The sequence below is a fragment of the Phyllopteryx taeniolatus genome, chromosome 5 (genome assembly GCF_024500385.1).
Source record: "Phyllopteryx taeniolatus isolate TA_2022b chromosome 5, UOR_Ptae_1.2, whole genome shotgun sequence".
NCBI classification, from domain to species: Eukaryota; Metazoa; Chordata; class Actinopteri; order Syngnathiformes; family Syngnathidae; genus Phyllopteryx; species Phyllopteryx taeniolatus.
The window spans coordinates 29,673,027-29,694,455 of NC_084506.1; the positions used below are offsets into that span (position 1 = coordinate 29,673,027).

General features: G+C 40.7%; 2 protein-coding genes across 7 annotated transcripts in view; one reads left to right on the forward strand and one right to left on the reverse strand.

Annotated features, from left to right (window-relative positions):
• The window catches only part of kcnc1b (potassium voltage-gated channel, Shaw-related subfamily, member 1b), a 14,908-nt gene extending 10,606 nt beyond the window's left edge, over positions 1-4,302 (reverse strand). Inside the window, exons 1-2 of one of the 6 annotated variants that reach the window (XM_061774661.1) lie at positions 4,105-4,299; positions 2,923-3,991 (exon numbers count right to left, since the gene is read on the reverse strand). In XM_061774661.1, the coding sequence (XP_061630645.1) occupies positions 2,923-3,486 (564 nt within the window). In that variant the 5' untranslated portion in view covers positions 3,487-3,991; positions 4,105-4,299. Of the gene's footprint in view, positions 1-2,922 lie in introns of all 6 variants that reach the window. The other 5 variants (XM_061774662.1, XM_061774665.1, XM_061774666.1 and 2 more) reach the window with 5 other exon arrangements.
• A 3,094-nt stretch (positions 4,303-7,396) lies between these two features.
• Positions 7,397-20,307, forward strand: LOC133478522 (CD81 antigen-like). Its single transcript, XM_061774673.1, has 8 exons — positions 7,397-7,569; positions 8,852-8,966; positions 16,517-16,614; positions 18,007-18,081; positions 18,163-18,276; positions 18,680-18,778; positions 19,641-19,724; positions 19,813-20,307. Exons 1-8 carry the CDS (start codon positions 7,504-7,506, stop codon positions 19,873-19,875), a joined length of 714 nt encoding a protein of 237 aa, XP_061630657.1. The 5' UTR covers positions 7,397-7,503; the 3' UTR covers positions 19,876-20,307.
• The last annotated feature ends 1,122 nt before the right edge of the window (positions 20,308-21,429 follow it).

Genomic DNA, 21,429 nt, shown 5'->3' on the forward strand with positions numbered 1-21,429 from the left:
ATGTGTTGTGCACAAAATAACACCCTACAATAAAATCCCAATACGATAAACTAAACTGTAAACTACAACCTCAAAAAAGCAATCCAGGCCATGCAGGCATGTCGTAATGTGATTATGTTAACAAAAAATGCCTTGGGGATACCTAATTTCTAATTTATAGCTATAATTACATCGTGCATAAATCAACATATTACATTGACGGATGTTTGATGTCAAAAGCTGAAGTGAGTTAGTCTTGTCCAATGTTTAAAGCAATTTTGCATTTTGACTGAACAAAGCATGTTGTAATATGGGGAATTGCTTTTGGCGAGTGATTTTATTATTATCGATATAATAATAATCTAAGTTTGAATCGCTTCCCCGGACTGTTATGCATTTTTAATTTGAGCAAACTCAAGGTCATTATCGGTCACCCACCGTTACCGTGATGATGTCTTTGTTCACCAGTGGCTACGAACAATCGCACCCTTCTAATGCTTCATGTTATCGCACCTCCCTTTGCACGATGTGTCTTGGTGACACTTGGGAACAGCGTGAACGTCGGGGGAGGGTGCCAGGTGAACACGACGGGCTGCTTATTGGTTCACTCTCACTGTTGCTGGCAAACCGTGCCGATGTGCTGGGACAAGGCTTTTCCACTGATGTATCCACTGTGAATAGAGTCTGTAATTAAGTCTGGGGTTCAGTTCTGATTAATTTTCTTGCCTGCCTTAGTGGAGCTTTGTCCAACCTTGCTCTGCTTTTGTCTAAACGAAGAAGATGTGCTGTGGGATTTCAAGGTGATGCCTGAAAGAAGATCCATATGTGGCTTTAAATTGCTGTGTTTTGCTTTCTAGACTGCAGGTTTTGTGCTAACACTGACTGCTATTTGGAACTGTTCATAATTCCCTCCACAAGGCCCCAGTTACAGCTGAAAGCAAAAAAAGGGGGGGGGGGGGAAGCCTATTAGAACAGCTGAACTTTATTTGGGGTTAATCAGAGGCACTTTAAATGGTGGCAGGTGTGTGCTGATTCCCATTTAACATGTTTGAATGTGAATGGTTCATTGTAAACACAGTCACATCCTCAGTTATACGAGGGTGTGCATACTTGTGCAAACACATTATCTCAGTTGCTTGTCTTTACATCCCCTCTCAAATAGATTCTTTAAAAAAAATGGAGTTATACAGGTTATAGGTCACATTAATGTTGGAAAAAGTTTTGAAATTATTTATCTTGGTTCACCACAAAAACATGGCATTTGAACAGGGATTTTTTTTTTTTGTATTCTTATTTTTTTATATAGCCACTGTGGGTGAGAACTTGCAAATACTGTACAGTTAGCGCTCGCTGGATGGGGGGGGGGCCTGATAATCAGGCTGCTGCAGCTGCTAAAGCAGCATGCATCGCAGCAGGCTTCAGAGGAGGACACTTGTCCAAAAAAAAAAAAAAAAAAAAATGTATAGTAATTGTCACTGTTTAGAGGCTTGAATGGAGAAATGCCCAAAAGCCAGGACCAAAAGTGTCACCTCCTACAGCAACCTGATTTTGTCTGGAGGGTTGCCACTAAAATGTTGCTGTGTGGTGCCAAAGATTTGCTTCCCTAATATGTTGTTGACCCATTTAGCCAGTCTAGCAGGAACCTTGCCCCTGAGAAATCTCATTCCTAATTTTTCCTCCAACATGAGCTGTGGCGGCATATTTGACTGCATTTCCTCAACTGCAAATGACTATTAGGAAAATTAACCATCAGCCATCAGTCGATGGTGCGGGTCCTCATAAGGGTCGCGGGTGAGCTGCAGGAGCCTATCCCAGCTGACCTTTGGGGAGAGGTTGGCTACCTCTTGGCAAAATTAGCAATCAATTCTTTTTTTTTTTTTTTTTTTTTTTAAATAAGATGAGAGAATCTTGCGATGAAATCAAGTGCAACCTCTGCTAATTGCCTTTCTTCAATTTTGATGAAGTTATATTTTTTCCTAACATATTAAATGTTGTTCAAAAGCATTTGCTCTGGCCTTATCATTGGCACATAATTGCTGGTTGAGCAACTTATTATTTTTTTTTTTTTTTAAAGATTAATCAGAAACAGCTGGAGGATGCCCAGTTGTATATGTGCATTAGAAGTCAGTTTGTACAGTGTTTCCCTAAATGTTATTGAGCCAAGACATCTATTTAACCAATAAACAACAACAAAAATGTCACAAATAGTGATGCTCTTCTCTGAATTTACTCACAAATTGACTTGGGCGGGATGAAATCTGGGCCTGTTGAATTGACCACAAAGCTGATATACTCGCAGGAAGCCAAGCAGGGCAACAGGTGGATACACAAGTTTATTGTACCTTCTGCCATCTAATGGAAGAGCATTTAATAGTTCTGCCTGTCACACTATACATACAGTAGCTGGCACAAATAGAGGAACAATGATACATATATGTAATTCAAAAATACTAATTTTCTGTCCAATTTCACTTCATTTGTAAGTTGACCCCTGATGATCTCCCAGGCACACTAGTGCCACGACACTCTGTTTCCTGAGTGTGTGTCTGAGTGACTTCCTATTGGCTCTCTGTCGAGGGGCAGAGCACCATCAGCCCTTTGTCTGTCAGTCAAACAGCGTGTGTGTTGAGCCCTATGAACTCTGCCTAGCAACAAGTTTTCAGTATGAATATTTGTATCCGCAGTGCTATGGATACGTGAAAACGTGCAGTGCAGTTATTAAGTTTTAAAATGAATCGTCCATTTTTTTATTTTTTTTTTTAATCTTTAATGCTCCCCATAACAATAGAAGACACATTTGAACAGATGAAAGTGCACTGTAGTTTTCGTGATATGTTAGCAAAGCTGTTAATATTGTTCCAAGGCAGTTGGCCAATCATTTTAACAGTCCCATCCATGCATTGGGAGATCAAGTTCAAGGGGAGACGCATGCAAACAACTCACCCTTGCATATTTGGAGGAGTACGGGTCCTCAAACAGAGCCCAGACGCGCTTCTGCCAGCGGCTCCACAAAGTGCCGCTCCGGGCGTCAGGAGAGTCTCCGTGCGCCAGCCTCCGCGTCATTTCATCCGCGTCGTCCTCCCCGTGCTCCTGCTCGGGCTCGGCATCGTCGTTGCCCAGGTCCAACAGTCCCCCACCGCCGAAACTATCAAGGGCCTCCTCGGCCTCCCGGTGCTGCCGATAGGTCATCCAGCAGCACGGCTCCACGTCCGTCTCGTCGATGCCCCAGAAGGCCAACTCTTCCTCGTAGAGCGGCCCGCACACATCGGCCGGGCAGTGCAGCTTACCTGTCCTGTAATAGTTGAGGATGTGCGCAAAGACGCCCGGGTGGCGGTCGAAAAAGAACTCCTCGAGCTTGGCGTCATAGTCAAAGTGGTTGGGGGCGTCGGGCTCGGCCAGCCACGACAGGCGGGTGCCGGGTAGGGTGCGAAGGGTGCTGCGGTACGTCTGGTGCCGGATCCCTCCCACGTTGATCACGATGCGATCCTTGTCGTCGCTCAGGCCCATCGCGTCCCTTATACATTGCTCAGCGAAGTTGCCCTCGTCATGGTGGCAAAGGTGAGAGCACGCGGCGAGCCACCTGTCGTCTCCCCGGCCGGAAACAAAAGAAAATCAACCACGGCTCGACGCGCGTCAGGTGGCGAGCTTTTGGGATGCGGACGCGGACGCGCCTAATGTCAGGCTGGAGGCGAAATCCAAAATGAACGCGGCCAATGGCATCGCATGCAGAATGGGCGTCACATCGTCGCCAAATCCAGCGAGGACAGACACACAATGCGTCTAACTATTCTTCGTCACCTTCTATTGAGTCATCCGAGTCCTACTTGATGACGGCGAGGTGACACCGCGGTGCTGGTGCTGGTGCTGGTGCTGAGCGGACAGCGCCTGTCCTGCCGCTGGTCCTCCTGGTGTAATCGAGCCCTCCTCCGGACGCGCCTCCTTCACACCGACGCGCAGCCTCGCTCTTTGTCTCGGCAGCACCGACACTTGTCCCTCAACTCCTCTACCGTTGCTGCAAAAATGGAGGCGAACAACCAGTCAGTAGCAGACATCCGAGATCGGGGGGAGGGTGTTGTTTAGTACAAGAAACAAAAAAGGTAAGAATGTGGCTCACAACATGCTCACCGTCTTCCCTGTCAGATGGAGCATGCCCAGTGAGGCACCCTAGGTACTTGCTCTCCGATTACGGCGCTTCGCAGTGTCCAATCTTCCCCTTGTCACTCAGGAGTCAGCTACGCGCACAACTGCTCCATCATCCACTTGATGATGGATCGCGCGTTGAAATTTCAATTGCGCTAATAACAGTGTGCATGCAGTGACCGCGCTGCACGAATACTTTGAGAGTTCAAGAGTTCCCGTGAGTCAGATATGTCTGTGCGCCAGGGGTGTGCAGAGACCTTTGGAGGGGGTAGGTGCTCAAAGTTAAAAGATAGTGGAGACGATATGAATATGTATGCACAAAATGCTCATTTGTGGCCATGCAAAACCTTTCATTGCAGCCTGTTGACAAGAACAGACTACTAAATGACACTTGCCTTTAAGGGTACCAGCCAGACATTGCAGTTTGCAGCAAAGGTGCATGCCATTTGCTTACCCAGATGTCAACGTTCATGGGAATGTATCCCACAAAGTAGTACTTTTATGCGCACATCACATCTATTTCATGGCTGCAAATGACCATTTCGTCTGCATGTTATCTCTATATCATGCCCAGCTTTATTATTGTTATAAGGCTAACAAGTTAGGTAGGTGGATAATGATATCAGCCTGACTTTACTACACATAGGCTACATTCACACTTCAGGGCATGATGCCCAATTCGGATTTGTTTGCTTTTTAAATCTTTTTATGGAGTTGTTCACATTACAAAAAAATGTGCCTGATTTGCCTGCCATGGTACGACACCTCATGCTGCCCCCCCTCTTTCACCCACTTGCAAAAATGAAAAGCTGCAAACTTCATTGATCCCTGAATTAGTTTAATCTTGAACCATTTCCGGCAGAGTTACATAACATTGTATTGTTGAAAGGCCACAGACTGGCTTTCACACACAAGCACATGCAAAGAAAAATGTACATAAGAGTGCTTTGGGGATCAAAGGGAAGATGGGCAGGGCCTGAGCACCCATCGGGTCTCTTCAAAACAAAGTTTTTTTGTTGTTGTTTTTGTTGTTTTTTGTTTTTGTTTTTTGTCCATTTTAATCCGCCAGCAGAGGGAGTTGTTGTTCATTGCAGAGAAAAGTTACAAGCTGCCTCTGTTGATCTAAGTACACCTCATTCACTCCTAATCGATGCATACTCCCTCTGGACACTTCATTATGTACATGTCCATAATCTAATGCTTATGATAATTCCGCCTGTACTACTATAATAATGATTGCTTTTGATACACAGCCAGCAAGGTGTCCTGTGTACAGTGTGCATGTTCTCCCTGTGTTTGCGTGGATAAGTGTAGTGTGTCCATTGAGTGTGTGTCTATAGTCATTACAGTCGGTATACAAAGTCTACACACGCCTCTTCAAATGCCATGTTTTTACGATATAAAAAATTGACCAAGATAAATCATTTCAAACCCCTTTCCCACCTGTACAACGCAAATGGAAAAAAAAAAAATAATAATCTTTTCAGGAGGGTAAGTAAAAATAAACAATTGAGAATGTGGTTGCACAACATTGCATGCACGCGATGTGGCTGTGTTCAGAATTAATCAATCACATTCAAACTCATGTTGAATAGGAGTCAGCACACACCTGCCACCATTGAAGTGCCTCTGATTAACCCCAAATACAGTTCAAAAGTCCTAGTAGGCTATTTCTGGCATTTTTTTTTGCTAGCAGAAGCCTGGAGGTTTTGTGGTAACATTGACTGGTATTTGAACTGTTCATAATTCCCTCCACCTTGACTGAGGCCCCAGTTCCGGCTGAAGGTTTTATTATGTTTTATTTTAATTTGAATTGTTGATTTTTACAGGGACATTGCACAATTAAAAGAAATTGGACAAGCTTTAGCTAAAAGCTCATTTGCATCTGCTCTCCATGGGGAGGTAGACAAAACAAAAAAACAACAACAACCAACCAACCAACACAGCACAACAATTACCGTACTTTATCGTCTATAATGTGCATTTTTTTCCCACCCAAAAAAATGGCAAAAGTCAATAGTGCCCATTATACATAGGTATAGGGGCAAATGGAAAAAAAATTCACATTTTATAAATGTATGCCGCCATCTAGTGATTATAAAAAAGCTGTATACTTTCATACCAAAATGCCACCGCCCCCTAGAGATTATAAGAAAGGTGACCACTTTCATTCTAATATGCCACCGCCACCTAGTGGTTATATAAATATGTTATATATATATATATATATATATATATATATATATATATATATATATATATATATATATATATATATATATGTTTGTTTGTTTTTTTAAATATGACTGATGACTGAACAACAACCATCATTAATTTCTTTATGGTTATGTTTTGTTTAATGATAATGCTTTTCTGAAATGTTTGACCGTTTAATTTGAATCCCATTAAAATAAAATTAAATGTATTTCGCCTGGTCCTTCATGTTTTCTTTAAAGAATGGTGGTGGCGGCATCATGCTTTAGGGATGTTTTTCTTCAGCTGTAACTGGGGCTTTAGACAAGGTGGAGGGAATTATGAACAGTTCCAAATAGCAGTCATTGTTGGCACAAAACCTTCAAGCTTCTGCTTGAAAGCAAAAAAAAAAAAGCCTTCTAGAACATCTGAACTTAAATCAGACGGGGCTAATCAGAGGCACGTTAAATGGTGGCAGGTGTGTGTCGCCTCCCATTTAGCATGAGTTTGAATGTGATTTGAATGTTATTTCACATCTCAATTATGGGGGCATGCAAACTTGTGCCCCCACATTATTTCAATTGTTTATTTGTACTTTCCCTCTCAAAAAGCTTAACAAAAAAGAATGAACAGATCATAGGTCACATTAATGGAGGAAAATGTTTTAAAATGAACTTAGTCTCATTTTTTTTAATATAAAAAGACCTGGGATTTGAACAGGGGTGTGTAGAATTGATTGGCTGGCGACTTATGTGATTTTGGAAATTTGAACATTATCCCTTAAGAGGTTTATGGTTTTGATGAATTATGTGTATATTGATGTTTCCCTGAACTTTTTGGGAGCCAAAGTTATATATATATATATATATATATATATATATATATATATATATATTTTTTTTTTTTTTATTTATTTTTTTTTTTTATTTATTTATTTTTTTCCTCATACTTGTTCAGACAAGTGGGGCTCCCTGTTCACTTGTGCAGACGGGGGCCATGTTATTCACTGTCTTCCCCCTCCTGGTGGGCAGTTCCATGTCTCAGTTTTCACTCTTCAATATAAAGGAGGAGTTTGCAGCATTGAGGCTCTTATACCTCAACTGGCAGAGAGTGTGTTTGATTCTGGACTGTTGACCGGCCCCAGAATCAAACTGGGCTAAAAGAGAAACAGATTTTAAAAAAGCGGGCAACATGGCGGTGACAGGATGCACGCAATGCATTAAATATATGTTATTCTTCTTTAATTTTATTTTCTGGGTAAGTTGTGTCTTTTACTTTTCATCATTTAATGTTTTTGGTTAGAAACTGAATCTCTGTTTAACTGAGCTGCATAAGACATAAGTACATCTGTGTCGTTTATGGCTTAGATGCACTGAGTTTCCCATTTTGATTGAATAATTGTGTGAGGAGAACAGCATCAATTGAGGAGGCAAAGCGCACCAAATGTCGCGCTAACCCGACAGTAATTTTGTGCATGGTCAAGCAGCAGTGTGGGCTGGCTGAAAAGGGGAAGGCGAGGTGAGGATTTCAGGCTAGGTGGGCTTCAATCTAAACATGGGATTAGCCTTTACTCCTCTTTCTGTACATCTTACTTTAACTATGTGACTTTATTAGAAATAGAGTAATGGGCTACAGGGAAAGATTTAAAAATTCCCAGCTAATGGATGATTTCTCAGAGACACCCCAGAATAAACACTTAAAAAAGAGACACTCAACAGATTTGGGGGGTGGGCGGGGGGTGGAGAGCTGTGCTGCCTTTGAACTTTTCACGGGCTCAGAAAAACACTTGGGCAACACTTCTGTCCCTTGTTTTACACAAAGTTATACTGTATATGTAACTTACCGCCATCACATTATACTTCCTGAAAACATGTTCGCTGTCTTTATTCTTGCTTCCCAAACTCCCGGGATTGATGGCCTGTGAAATTCCACTCGCTTTTTGTCGCCATTTATCTTTTTTTAGGCGAACAGCATATCCTGGACATGCCACACATGAGTGTTTCCTCTGTTGGCTTGTCATTGTGAAAAACTGCCATTTTTCATGTCAAGAATTTAGCTTCCTGTCTCTTGGAGAACAATACAATGCAGTCATGGCACTAAATGGGTAGATAACTTTGTATATACAAGGGAATTACCCCCCCCCTCAAGAAAAAGGACATTAATATAACTTTTGTATAATCACAGCATGTGTGACAATGTCGTACCGCTCATCTTGTGGTCCTCATTTCTTCAATGTAGCACAGGAGAAAAACAGCGGAGATAAAGTTGACGAAGTAGTTTTGGAGTTAGTTATTTGAGGCCATGGACTGTGCTGTAGGTCAAAGCCGTGTCAGGATGTCCTCTCATCACTTCCTTGAAAGGCCAGTGGACAGTTCACAGCCTCCCAGTGGAGCTACACGCAAACATTAGCAGAATGTTTAGACCACTCATTTGATCTTATCTAATATATATCGCTTTCACTAAGTTAGGATTGCTCCTTGCAAGATTTGACCAAAGGACTGAGAATGACATGCTGACGATATCCCTTCTTTCATCGCAGCTGGCTGGAGGAGTGATCTTAGGAGTGGCCCTGTGGCTCCGTCACGACAGTCAAACAAGCAACCTCCTCATTCTTCAGTTTGAAGGCCAACAAGCACCAGGCACCTTCTATATCAGTGAGTCAAGTGGTTCCTCACAGACAATACAAATGTAGAGTTTTTATAGGAATATATCAAAGAAATACTGCAACCAGTTGACCAGTTTGACTTTTTCCCCATCGGAAATAATCATCATAAAGCCTTGATTAACTCTACAGGTGTTAAGTAACATTTTAACATCTGTAACTGTTGATACAAAGGTGAGATAGCCACTATCTAATACAACTAATTCAAACTAAAATACCTACGCACCCTTTGAAGATACCTAAAAACACAATGGAGATGAAAGAGGAAGGGGTTTGCATCATCATACCAGCCATCATTTTAGAAGTGACAGATGTGCAAAGCACAAGTGCTCTTTATATTGTCGTTTGAAAGTTTTGTTGTTTTTTAAATTGCAAAGTATTGATTACAAATTTCGAGCAGAAGCTACGGATTGGGTTTGTTTTTAACATTCAAATTCTGTAGCTAGACAGCGGGCTAAAATACTGTAGGTAACAATACTGTATTAATCTTAGCATGAGGGCTCTGCATATTACTATTTTCCCACAGTTGCAAAAAAAAAAAGGCAAACCATAGCAGCCTCACAGTGTGATAGGTCGCCTGTACAGCGACTCTTCATAATGTGGTCCAGGGCAGCTCAGAATAACTTGACGATATGTTCAAAAGGAGTTGAAGTGCACTAATGGCTGTAAAAGTGTGTTGGGGGGGGGGGGGGGGGGGACCCTTGAGTTAATAGTCGTAATCATCACCTAGTTTTGTTTTACAGATTGTGTTAAAGCCTTATCTGTCTGTCAGCAGGGAGCATGAGAGCACATCTTAAGCTTTGTGGTTGCTTGGTCAGTCTGTATTATTTAATAGACTGAGTCGACATGTTGGCTGTGGAGAAAAAAAATTAAAAATAAAACAATGACTTGTACGACTTTCAGGATCTTCAACTTTGTATACAAAAGTGTTCTCCTTACAAATAATTTGTCATTAGAAGACTGCAGACATCCAGCAAGGCTGAACAATCAACAATGGAAAAAATGTCTTTGTGACTTTCGTGAAGAGTTACAGCATGCGAGGCCATAGTGTTCCACTCCAGCCGGACGCCTCGCTCTGCCCCGATGGACGTGGACTTAACGGTGAAAAGATAATGAAAAAGCAATGAGAGCATCCACTACTTTCATTCATATCCTCTCACCAAGATAAACAGTAATGGCTTCTCATGTGAGGTGTCGCCCTAAGGCAATTATGCTCAGTATTTATTATTGGAACTGTTTATTTTTGTGGTCGTAGTATGTAGTGGTGTCAAACTGTACTGCATCAGGTGTCGCAAACAACTTGGTTACCTTATTTGGCTACATTAGAATTCATCATATTGAGAACAGTTCTCATACAGCAGTGTATTTTTGGCCCTCTCATTTAGTTGACTAAAGTAACCAAAACATGATGGGCCTCACTTACTAAGGGTTGCCACATGCAAAAACAGGCACAAACTTGCATAGTTATATAGCATATGTAAATATTAATTTAGCACGTAAAGCAATGCCACCATAGCACAACAAAGTTATTTAAAATTATCTATCTAGCTATCTAGCTAGCTATCTAGCTATCGATCTATTGTCAGGATTGGCACATACATCCAATTCCCACACACTTGGGACAAGTTAAATCAAACGAATCACGTCTTTTTATGCGGTTGCTGGCTTCCCCAAAATGATTAGAGCGATAGATTTATTTTCTGTAACCGTTTGTGAGCATTCCACGTAACACTTCCAATTCCATCACTTCAAACATAATCTTGCGCTTACAGTGTTCTCCTAGACATTCCCTGGTGAAAACCATCAGCTCTACCTAAAGCGCAAAACTTTTTTTTTTTTTTTTTTTTAAATATGCCGTTCTCCACCAATTTAACACCTGTTGGCAACACTGAACATGCTATTTAGCACCCGCTATTTAGAATCTTAGTAAAGCAGGCCCTATGTATGATATGATACTGTATGATGCTGTGCTGTTCTACACCAATAAAAAATACAACCACAATCATAAACACGTTTTTGATTCGTAACTCTGACAGTGTCAATCAATACTGACCATTATTCAATTGTAAAAGCATAATTTTTTTTTATACTGGCTCTCAATAGATAAACCGAATGAAGTGATCGTTTGATAGGCATCCATTTCCAAAGTGAAGCTTAAATATTTAATAATAAGAAGGGAAACATTGGCTGGAAGTGAATGTTAAATGGAGCCTTATTAAAGCTCGTTATATATTTTTTTCGAAATGTATTCAACCCTTGAAGTTGCTCAGACATGACTTACAAACATACATCCTGTATCTCATCGCTCATAGTACTTTCTTTCTACGGGACAGGAAGATCATGTTTAAGAACTTTCGACTGGGGGCACAAATCGAAACTGCATTTAACCTTCGAGAAAAGACCAGGAAACAGGGCCTGTGTAGATCCACAGCGTGACATTTTTACCCCGGCTGTCAGTCTGACACTACGAAGGTGATGCATTCAATCTTACGGCCAAAGTCCTTAAAAAAAAAAATAATAAATAAAAAAAAGAACATGCTTCATTGAGAGAGGCCAGATGTTGTCAACAGATGTTGTGGCTGGTGTGGGCACTGAGTAACGGGAGTGTGAGCATGGTGCAAAAGTAAAGCCATCACGTGTGTTCATCTGCTCTGAAATATCTGGGTGTTGTTTTGTTTCCGTCACAAAATCTCAACGAAATTCCAGAATCAGGAATGCACTCTTCAGGTTGCTTCACCACGTTAAATAATGACACCCATCATTTTCCTTCAGTGCCTTCAGTCACCCACAAGTGATGCCCAAAACATGCGAAACATGATACCATTTAAACATTTTCATCATGTTGCCTTGTTGTGGCGGTGAACTGCTGTGAACCTATTCATTTCAATTCGGCCCTGTCCCTGTTGTCCCATACTTACCTCCTCAGTAAGTATAAGGAAGCGTTGCAAACTCAGGCTTTTTATAGAGGAAAGGCCCACTAGTGATTTTGTAGAGGCCCACCCAAGCAAGATCAAGGGATTGTTTCATTTTTTCACCCGCCCTTAAACATATGCCCTGGCATAATTCAAATAACCTTGGACATCTGCACATTAACCCTCAAATTACAGTTTGGCCTGGATGTTTTTAGCACACTGGCACACCAATGTGGTGTTTATGTAAGTCTCAAAATACATTTTGTCCAAACTCCGAGGCAGTGAGTGCTTGAGCGCAGTTGCTGCTGGCACGTCGCTTTTCAGACTTGTTTGAGAAATGAGAAAAGGGAAAGAACACAAAAATGTTGATGGGCACTGTAAAATTTTGAGACACACCTCTTGAATGTATTGCTCTTGATATGTGCAAGATCCCCTGAATCTTAATTCTTCGTCTTACCAAGACATATTATGTAATTCTATGCTTTCAACTTTGTAAGAACAGTTCGGGGAAGACCCCTTTTTTCACCCGCTTTGTTTTATATGAGAAAACGGTGGTGCAACAGCCACACAAGTAGGCTATGCACAGTATACTGTTCTCTTTCTTACCGCCCAATGTATTTTTATTACTTCCGATATATTTCACAAGAGCAATGCACTAAACCGAGCAGGCAATAAACAGTCAACATGATTTATAATAAAACTTCACAAATTAAATAAAATGTTAGCAGGCACTGCAACATTGATCCTTTGAGTTACTCTGGTTATTTTTTTTTTTTAAGTTCATCTCTCAACCAGTTGCTAGGCAGTGTTCACAGGGATCAATCATAAGTGCACTGGAAGCCAATGAAAAAAGAAAAGAAAAGGCAAACGGTCACGCCCAATTGGTTGTTTGCCAGCCCCCAGTTTGAAATTGAGACACAGACTACAAAAATGACTAACTCAATTTACTAACAAATGTACTGTACATAGTCGGATAAAACCTGAACACAAAGCTATGATTCCGTTGTAAGAATGGCAACAGGTGGCTACACGGGTCAAATGCACCTTCTGCCATCTAGTGGAGGAGCATTTAATTTGTATGCCCGTCATTGTACGTCGCGGGCACAGACAGGTGAACAACGAGAGATTATTTCTGTAAATGAATAATAATTTTGAGACCAAATAAGTTGAACTGGATAAATTCCCACAGCACACCTGATGTTCTCTCCCGGCACACTCGCGTTGTGGCACGCTGGTTCGGAAACACTGTTTTAAAGCCACACTGTTAGAGAAAGGTGTGCTCTTCTGCAAGTGATTGTTGTTATAACGGTTACTAAAGACCCAAAAATGTCTAATTTCTGTCCAATAATTTGTATTTAAGTACCACACAGGGCTAATTACAGGATTTGTTTTCCCCCCTTTCCGTACACTTTCCTTTTATTTATTTATTTATGCCCATTATACCTTTTATTATAATTTTTTTTTTAAGTGCCTTTAGGTGTGCCACCCCGGTGGACAACAAGTCATTGGAGCGTTCACTTCTATGTCTGCTCAGTCACTTCCACTCTGTGTTTCTGTCATGAAGGCTCATATATGACTCCTTTTAATGATTAATCCTTATCATAGATCAACAAGCACGCATTAAAGACTGGGACCAATGTGAAAGACAGCGGGGAATTGACTTTGCCACCCTTTTTTTGTAAATGGATGAGAAGAGAGACATCCAAGTGGGGCTTTTAGCGGCGGTTCATCCTCCCCTCCCCTCCGCTCCACCCTTAGAGATTACACAGAGAGACAAGAAATAAATGAACTTCCCCAGTTGCCATCTCAATGGCCGTCAAACCTCAAAGGGTGTTGTCATAGTAATGGAAGGCAGTGGAAATAATGCCTGCTTTTGCCACATTGCTGGGTTACCAAGCCTGGTAGCTGGGCTCGCGCTAACAAAAAACCTCAGGGTCTTGAAAGAGGCGGGGGAGTAAAGGAGGAGGGTTGATCTAGATATTTGGAAGGTTTGTGCGTGCTGCATGTGAGGTCTGCCGAGAGTCTGAATTTCTCAGTCTCTTTTTTTCAACCACTGTTGAGCTGTATTACCGTGTATGTTGTTTTCCAAATCAGACTGCTCCCAATGTATCTGCCTGAAAGGATTTCATTTTTCAGGTGACGTTCCAGTAGAGAGAGAACAATAAAGGGCAAAGGCCTTGGAATTGCTGAGTTTTAAAGTACTCTGAGACACTGTTGAATCTGCAAAACACTTTTGACCTGAATCTCATTTTTTACCTCATGAATGCTGATGTGGTGTCAGTGCATATCACATTGAAGTGAGTTTTTATTTTAATTTGAGTCCTTTCCCCAGTGCAGCGGTCCTTGAGCCAACAGACAAACGGAGAAACCACAACCACATTGTTGACAAAATTGGCACAATTAGTTCTTTATTTTGAATCATGTTTACTAAGCAAAGCAAATTTATTTATATAGGTAACTCAATGTGCTTTACATGATAAAAAGCATTTAAAAACAAAGATACAGCTTATAAACATTTAAAACAAAGAGAATAAAACACAATAAAAATACAATTAAAACAGCATACATTGCAAGAAATATCATTTAAACGTGGAAATGCTCTAAAAAGCATGGGAAAAAAGAAGAGTTTTTAACCTGGACTTAAAAACATTCGTCACTTCTGTTGGCAACTTATTCCATTTGGGTGCAGCATAATAACTAAATGCTGCTTCACCATGTTTGCTTTGGACTCTGTGCTCCACTATTTGACCTGAGTCTGTCGATCTCAGAGCTCTACTGGGTTTATATTTCATTCGCATTTCATTCATGTATTCAGGAGCTAAACCGTTTAATGATTTATAGACCCGTAGCAGAACTTTCAAATCTATTCTCAAGCTGACTGGGAGCCAGTGTAAAGACTTTAGAATTGGAGTAATATGCTCTGATCTCTTTGTTCTGGTCAGAACCCGAGCTGCAGCATTCTGAATGAGCTGCAGCTGTTTAATGCTCTTTTTAGGGAGTCCAGTCAGAAGACCATTACAATAGTCAAGTCTACTTGAGATAAAAGCATGGATGAGCTTCTCCTGGTCTGCTTGACACATGCAAGCCTTCACTTTGGATATGTTCTTCAGATGGTAGAAGGCAGTTTTAGTTATTGATTTGGTATGTCTGTTGAAAGTCAGGTCTGAATCTTTCAGAACACCAAGGTTTCGGACTTGGTCTTTGTTTTTTTACAGAGAGGGACTCCAGGTATTTACTAACAGCAATTCTCTTTTCTTTATTGCCAAAAACAATGATCTCAGTTTTGTGGTTTAACTGAAGAAAATTTTGGCTCATCCAAACATTTCTGTTTTAGACAGTGACACAACTCAATTGAACTGTAGTCATCTGGAGACACTGCTAGATATAACTGTGTGTCATCTGCATAGCTATGATAGTCAAAATTAAAGTCCTGAAGAATTTGGCCCAAGGGTAGCATATACAGGCTGAACAGGAGTACTAGGGTACATGTGTTTATTGCTACGTTTGTTTTGCTCGTGTTCAGGTGCATCTCAATGAATTAGAATCCACCCATCCATTTTCTACACCGCTTATCCTGTTCAGGGTCACGAGAATGAATTTGAATATTGTGGGAAAACTTAATTTATTCCAGTAGTTTAAGTCAAAAAGTGAAACCCATAGATTCACGACACACAGAGTAAAACATTTCATGGTTGTTTTAAATAGTTTTGTTGATAGCATACAATGAAAACCCCGAATTCATCATTCTAGAAATTTGAATATTACATTATAAATGATAAAAATTCACATTAGGTAGGAATTGACAATTGTTGGGGGAATTTTAGCTTTTGTTAAATGTCCTCTGTATGATGATGATGATGATGATGATGATGATGATGACTGGTGTTGTGGCACACTCGCCTGACTCAGTGCAGGCAATGTGGATTTCATTCCCACTCAGTAAAGATGTGAATGTGAGTGTGGATGGTTTTCCGTCTGTGTATGTGGCCTGTGATTGACTGGCGAGCAGTCCAGGGTGTAGTCCCTCTGTTGCCTGAAGTCAGCTGGGAAAAGATCCAGCTCCCCGTGACCCTGAACAGGATAAGCAGGAGAAAAAAATGGATGGATATTATTAGGATTATGATTATTAGTTGTAGTAGTAGGAGTAGTAATATAGGTCTGCTGTAACTAGAGCTTTATTGCCATTCATTGACTTCTTGCTACAGTACCACCTTGCGTCATAATCACTGGAGAATGTCAGGAAAGATATTGCTCTCAAGTATGAGAATGTTTAGATGTGTTTATCTTCGCAGTGCTCATGTCTCCTGCGTGGGATGGATAATTCCAGGGGGGTGAGAGGTCAGAGGTGTTTATTGTGCAGGGGGTGGGGCTCAGTGTGTCTGAGGCTCCGCCCCTTTTTCCGCACACAGGATCTGGGAGCAGTTTATCTCCAGGATGTCAATAATGTCGTGTCACCCCACAGGGAACGCAAAACACATCCAGGAAGTCCATTACCAAACAATGCGTGGATCAATGAACGGACAACCTACACGCACTACGCTGTCTTTGCCGCCCCCTGGTGGTGGTGGTGAGCTTACTCCATTGCCTCATGTATCATATTTCATGTTCGTGTGTGTGTGTGTTTTGGCAGGTGTTTACATACTGATAGCTGTAGGAGCTGTGATGATGCTGGTGGGCTTCCTCGGCTGTTACGGTGCCATTCAGGAATCTCAGTGTCTGTTGGGAACGGTGAGAAAATAATGACTTTTCCATCTAAAATACACAACGTGGACAAAATCCTTGGGACACCTTGACTGATTAATCAATTAGGGATCCATGTTAATTCCTTTCCGAGTCAGGCTCTCTCTCTACCTGAATGGGTTTCTTCCACATTTCAAAAACAGTCAATGCTAAGGTGTGGATAGTTGTGTCGAATTTGCTTAATCGATGAGGTCATTGATATTTTTCTTTTAGTGTGCGCGCCTTCAAACAGGTTCGCTCACGTACTCTCCCTGTCATCCTCAGTTGCTCTATCTCACAACTTGTTTATCGCTCGCTCATCCGTTCACATTCAGACACCTTCATTGCCTCACAGACAGTTGGGAATTGTGAAAGTCTAACACCAATTCACGTAACACAACTGCAGGGCCGTGACTCACTAACAGTAGGTAGGCTATATAATAGTAGTATCAGGGCTGCAACTATGGATTAATAATTGATTAATCTGTCGATAATTTTTTCAATTAACCGATTAGTTAGATTTAAAAAAACTTTTTAATTTCCATCCCTTTATTAACAACAGGATATTTAAAATTGACAGCGCAGAAAATGCAAGAACATAAATTATGATTCAGTTACTGGTTTGATCCGTAATCTGACATCAAATAGGCACAAATGTATTTATTTTTTTCAAAAGTAAAAGCCGATGTTTGTAAATATCTCATTTTGGTTAAACACACAGATTGTCAATCTGCTTTCATGAGAACTACAGAAATCTGAGAATATTGACTGTTGAGAGGCTGATATTCCGAGGATTTAAACAATTTTAAATTAAGCAAGGTCGCTAAACGATTACCGATTGTCAAAATAGTTGTTGTTGATAAATGTGTTCATCGATTAGTTGTCGATTAATCGATTGTTGCACCTAAAAAAATGACAGGAGGAAATGCTTTGCATTATGTATTGTAGCAAAGCTGCAGTTTTGTTATGTTGATTGTAGCAAGAGTTTTATAAGATCCGACTGTCTGCAAGACCATGAATGAATCTGTCATTTAAAATGTTTAAACGCGCCAAAACACGTAATTGGCGATTTATAGACTTCAAGCTATTATCATTACGGTGGAGTGGTAAAGTCGTTGCGTGGACTAGTCTGTTCAATCCCTAATGGTTGGATTTCCGTCTGTCTAGCTATACTTCTAAATTGCCCATAGATTTGAATATGCAGTGAGTCTGAATGGTTGTTTGTCATCACATTTATATCACTTATTAGTATCAAGACAACTATGTCAGATATGGATAGTGATTGATGCATCCATATATTTCTCTGTATAATTGATGCATAATGTCCAGTAAGTGGACAGCATGTCTGCCTCACTGATTGTGCATAACAAACAATAATTAAAGTCTATGTATTTTCTGCAGTTCTTCTTCTTTTTGATCATCCTCTTTGCCTGTGAAGTGGCTGCAGCTATCTGGGGTTTCATGAACAGAGACACAGTGAGGACAGCCATACACATTTGCAACGGTTGCTCATCACATCAGTGATTCGCATTGACAGTAACAACGAGCTTTCCGCAGATCTCCAAAGAACTGATCAACTTCTACGACTCGGCATACATCAAGGCTGTGGATGTCTCGGGCTCTCCCAGTAAAGATGCCGCCATCAAGGTGCTGGATGTTTTTCACACCACGGTACGTCAAACTCTTACAGTTTGGGTTCATAGTCTCTCAATAAAATGGTTTTGTGTGTTTTAATAGCCCCGATATTAGGTACATAAACTGCACAGTGTAATTATATATAATACAAGAGCAAGAAATGCCTTTACAAAGATAATATTGACCAGTTTTGAGAGCTATTAGTTTCACAATATGCTTACTATTGTGTCTAAAGTTTGTTGTGGTGTAGAACTGCACTGTATACTCAAAGCTGTTTCTGTTTTGGTTACCTTATTTAGCTGAGTTGTAGCGACAAAGCACAGACAAAATACGATTAAATGAAATGAAATTGAATTATGCAAGTATACCTAATTTTGTGGCCAGTTAGAGTACATTTGAATAATTACCTTGTGATTTGTGTCCGTGACCTTCTCTCCAGCTCGACTGTTGTGGTAAAGGAGACGACACGGCGCTCTTCAAACAAGTCGCCAGCACATTGTGTCCCAGAAAGTCTCCGGAAGATTTTCTGAGGTCTCAGGTAACGAATGTTCCCTTATTTATTTTCATTGTTTGGGTTAATTGCAATTAGGATCTGCAGTCAAGCCAGCTTGTCTATTAGACAATACAGACAAATGCTAAAAGGAACCACAACATTGGGGGGAGGAGGGGAGAAATAAATATATGAATCCTAGTTATTACTATCAACTCTTAAAATGGAAACGCTAACAAGGATTAAAATGTAAAGCAATGCGTGTCAGCCATTTAGCACAGTTTACTGTTAAATTGATAACTTGCTGGGCGATTAGCCTCAATTACATGGTATGCTAATGAGTACATAACCACTTTTATATTTCTGAAGCCGAAAGGGTCTCAACTGTTAGGGTTCATTTGTAGAGATTAAACCTACTCAGTTGGCGTCAACATTGTCCTAATCTACTTTTTTATTTTGACCATAACTATTTATTGTGTTTAGATCTGGCTAGCTAACGTTTGTCTGCTTTTAATAGCCAACCATCAAAATGCTATTTTTCCTTTTTACCCCTTTATATATCAGATTTTTAACCCTAGGTGTTAGTTGTGTTATAGTTCAAGTTGTCCTAAAAATCAAGTTAATTGTTGTATATATTACATCAGAATTTTTATGATTAGCTCCATAATTTTGGGTTCTCACATGTTAAAATGCAGTTTCCTGCTTCTTTGCACCTGCTAATCAACATGTCACTGAAATGACAGTTGTATCTAATGTCGTATGCATACTAAGGGCGAAAAAAAACATTGGATATTACATGCACAGTGAACAACATGTATCATCTATAAAGTTTTGGTAGTCGGTGACCGGGTTGTGTTGGTGCAGAGTTGAAAAATGTGTCATTCATCAGCTGTCGTGTACTTCCAAACAGAGCTGTCACGACAAACTGATCGAGCTCTTTTCGGAGAAGCTTTATCTGATTGGCCTGGCCGCGCTGGTGGTGGCCGTCATCATGGTGAGCTGGGTGCCTCGCCGTCTCCCTGCGTGCTTACGCATGTATCTTGTGAGTTAATCTTGTGTGATTTTTCTTTGTTTCCTTTTAGATCTTTGAGATGATCTTCACCATGGTGCTCTGCTGCGGGATCCATAATGCCCCAGCATACTGAGCCCACATATTGATGAGCACCGTGACTCTTTCATGGTCTTACGTTGGTCTTTATGCAGTAGCTCCTCTTTCTTATTATTAGAACACAGCATGGTGGATATTTTTGCTTTTATTTTATTTTATACTAAAACATGCGATTTGTTGTCAATTTATAAAGGATATTCTCTATTTATCTTAGGGCATAACCATCACTTCCTTGATCTATACAGTGTATATGCTGTAGAATAGTTATTTGAATTCATGCTGTTTTTATGGATGTATAAATTGTACATATGCACGTCTTGTGTTGAAAACCAGAGGCCATGTTTGATGTGTAAGTGACATGTCTCCCTGCAGTGTTACACAATTGGACCAGCAGGGTTTCAATAGTCATCTGTAGCCTTACTATCGTGTTTTCAGTCAACTTTGTTCAATAAACCATCTTTATGCTGTATCACCTGTTCGGAGTGTTTGTCTTCTTAAATACTTTTAACAATCATGATCAACTACAGGGGCAGCATGGTTTAATAGTGGTGAGCACATCTGCCTCAGAGTTCTGACGTTCTGAGTTCGAATCACGGCTTTGGTCGTCCGTGCTTGGGGCGTTTGCAGGTCCTCCAAAAACATGCACATTAGGTGCATTGAGGAGACTTAAATTATCCATAGATGTGAGTGTGAGCGTAGATGTTTGTCTATGTATGCCCTGTGATTGGCTCGGGACCAGTCCAGAGAGTACTTTGCCTGCAGTCAACTGGAATAGGTTCCAGCTCACCCGTGAACCCAATGAAGACAAGTGCTCTAGAAAAATGAATGAATGATGGACAACTACTCTTCGTTTACACTTTACGTGTACGGCAAGAAGAATGTAAGCTGAGTTGACGCCATACTTACTGTTCACCATCTGAGAGTTGATATATATACTGTAATACCTTGCATGGCCACTAGAAGGCAGACTGAGCAACGTCTCTTTTCTAAACAATTACACGTACGTTCCACTCCCAGTGCAGCACAACATCCAAAACCCAACTGACTTGTATTTCTGGCACAAACACACCCAGTGCACTTACAGCACACAGGTCACTGCTCCTCACTGACGACGTCACTGGCTTCAATCGCACAGGTTTGAATCCCTGTGGGCGGACTCCTGGGTATCTAAGACACGTTTTAGTTCTTTGTGATGCAAATCCTGCTATAAATGTGGCTGGTTGATAGTGGTTATTCCAAAATGTATGCGTGTTAGCCCGCCTAAAATGTGTGTAATTGTGAAGCATCTTTGAGTATCATGAAAAGTGCTCTATATAAATGATATGCCTTATTATTATAAAACTTGCAAGAAACAATTACTTAATATGTAATTATATTATTACAAGGTAAAACTTCTGGTCAAGAAATGCTGGTTAACTTTATGAATTATAATAGCAGCCTGCCACAACAGCTAAAAAAAATAAATAAAATAAAAGTCTCCTTTAAGGCTAATCAAGATTAACAGGTAATTTAACGAGAACAATGTAGTGTGATGTTCCTGAGGCACATTTAGTTGCATCCATTGTGTGCAACCAACCGCTAAGCTTGCAAG

Excerpts from the sequence above, each read along its gene's own strand:
- LOC133478522 (XM_061774673.1), top strand. The coding sequence starts at position 7,504 with ATGGCGGTGACAGGATGCACGCAATGCATTAAATATATGTTATTCTTC. Across the intron at positions 18,277-18,679 it reads TGGATGTTTTTCACACCACG|CTCGACTGTTGTGGTAAAGG; the intron begins GTACGTCAAACT and ends CCTTCTCTCCAG. Across the intron at positions 19,725-19,812 it reads TGGTGGTGGCCGTCATCATG|ATCTTTGAGATGATCTTCAC; the intron begins GTGAGCTGGGTG and ends GTTTCCTTTTAG.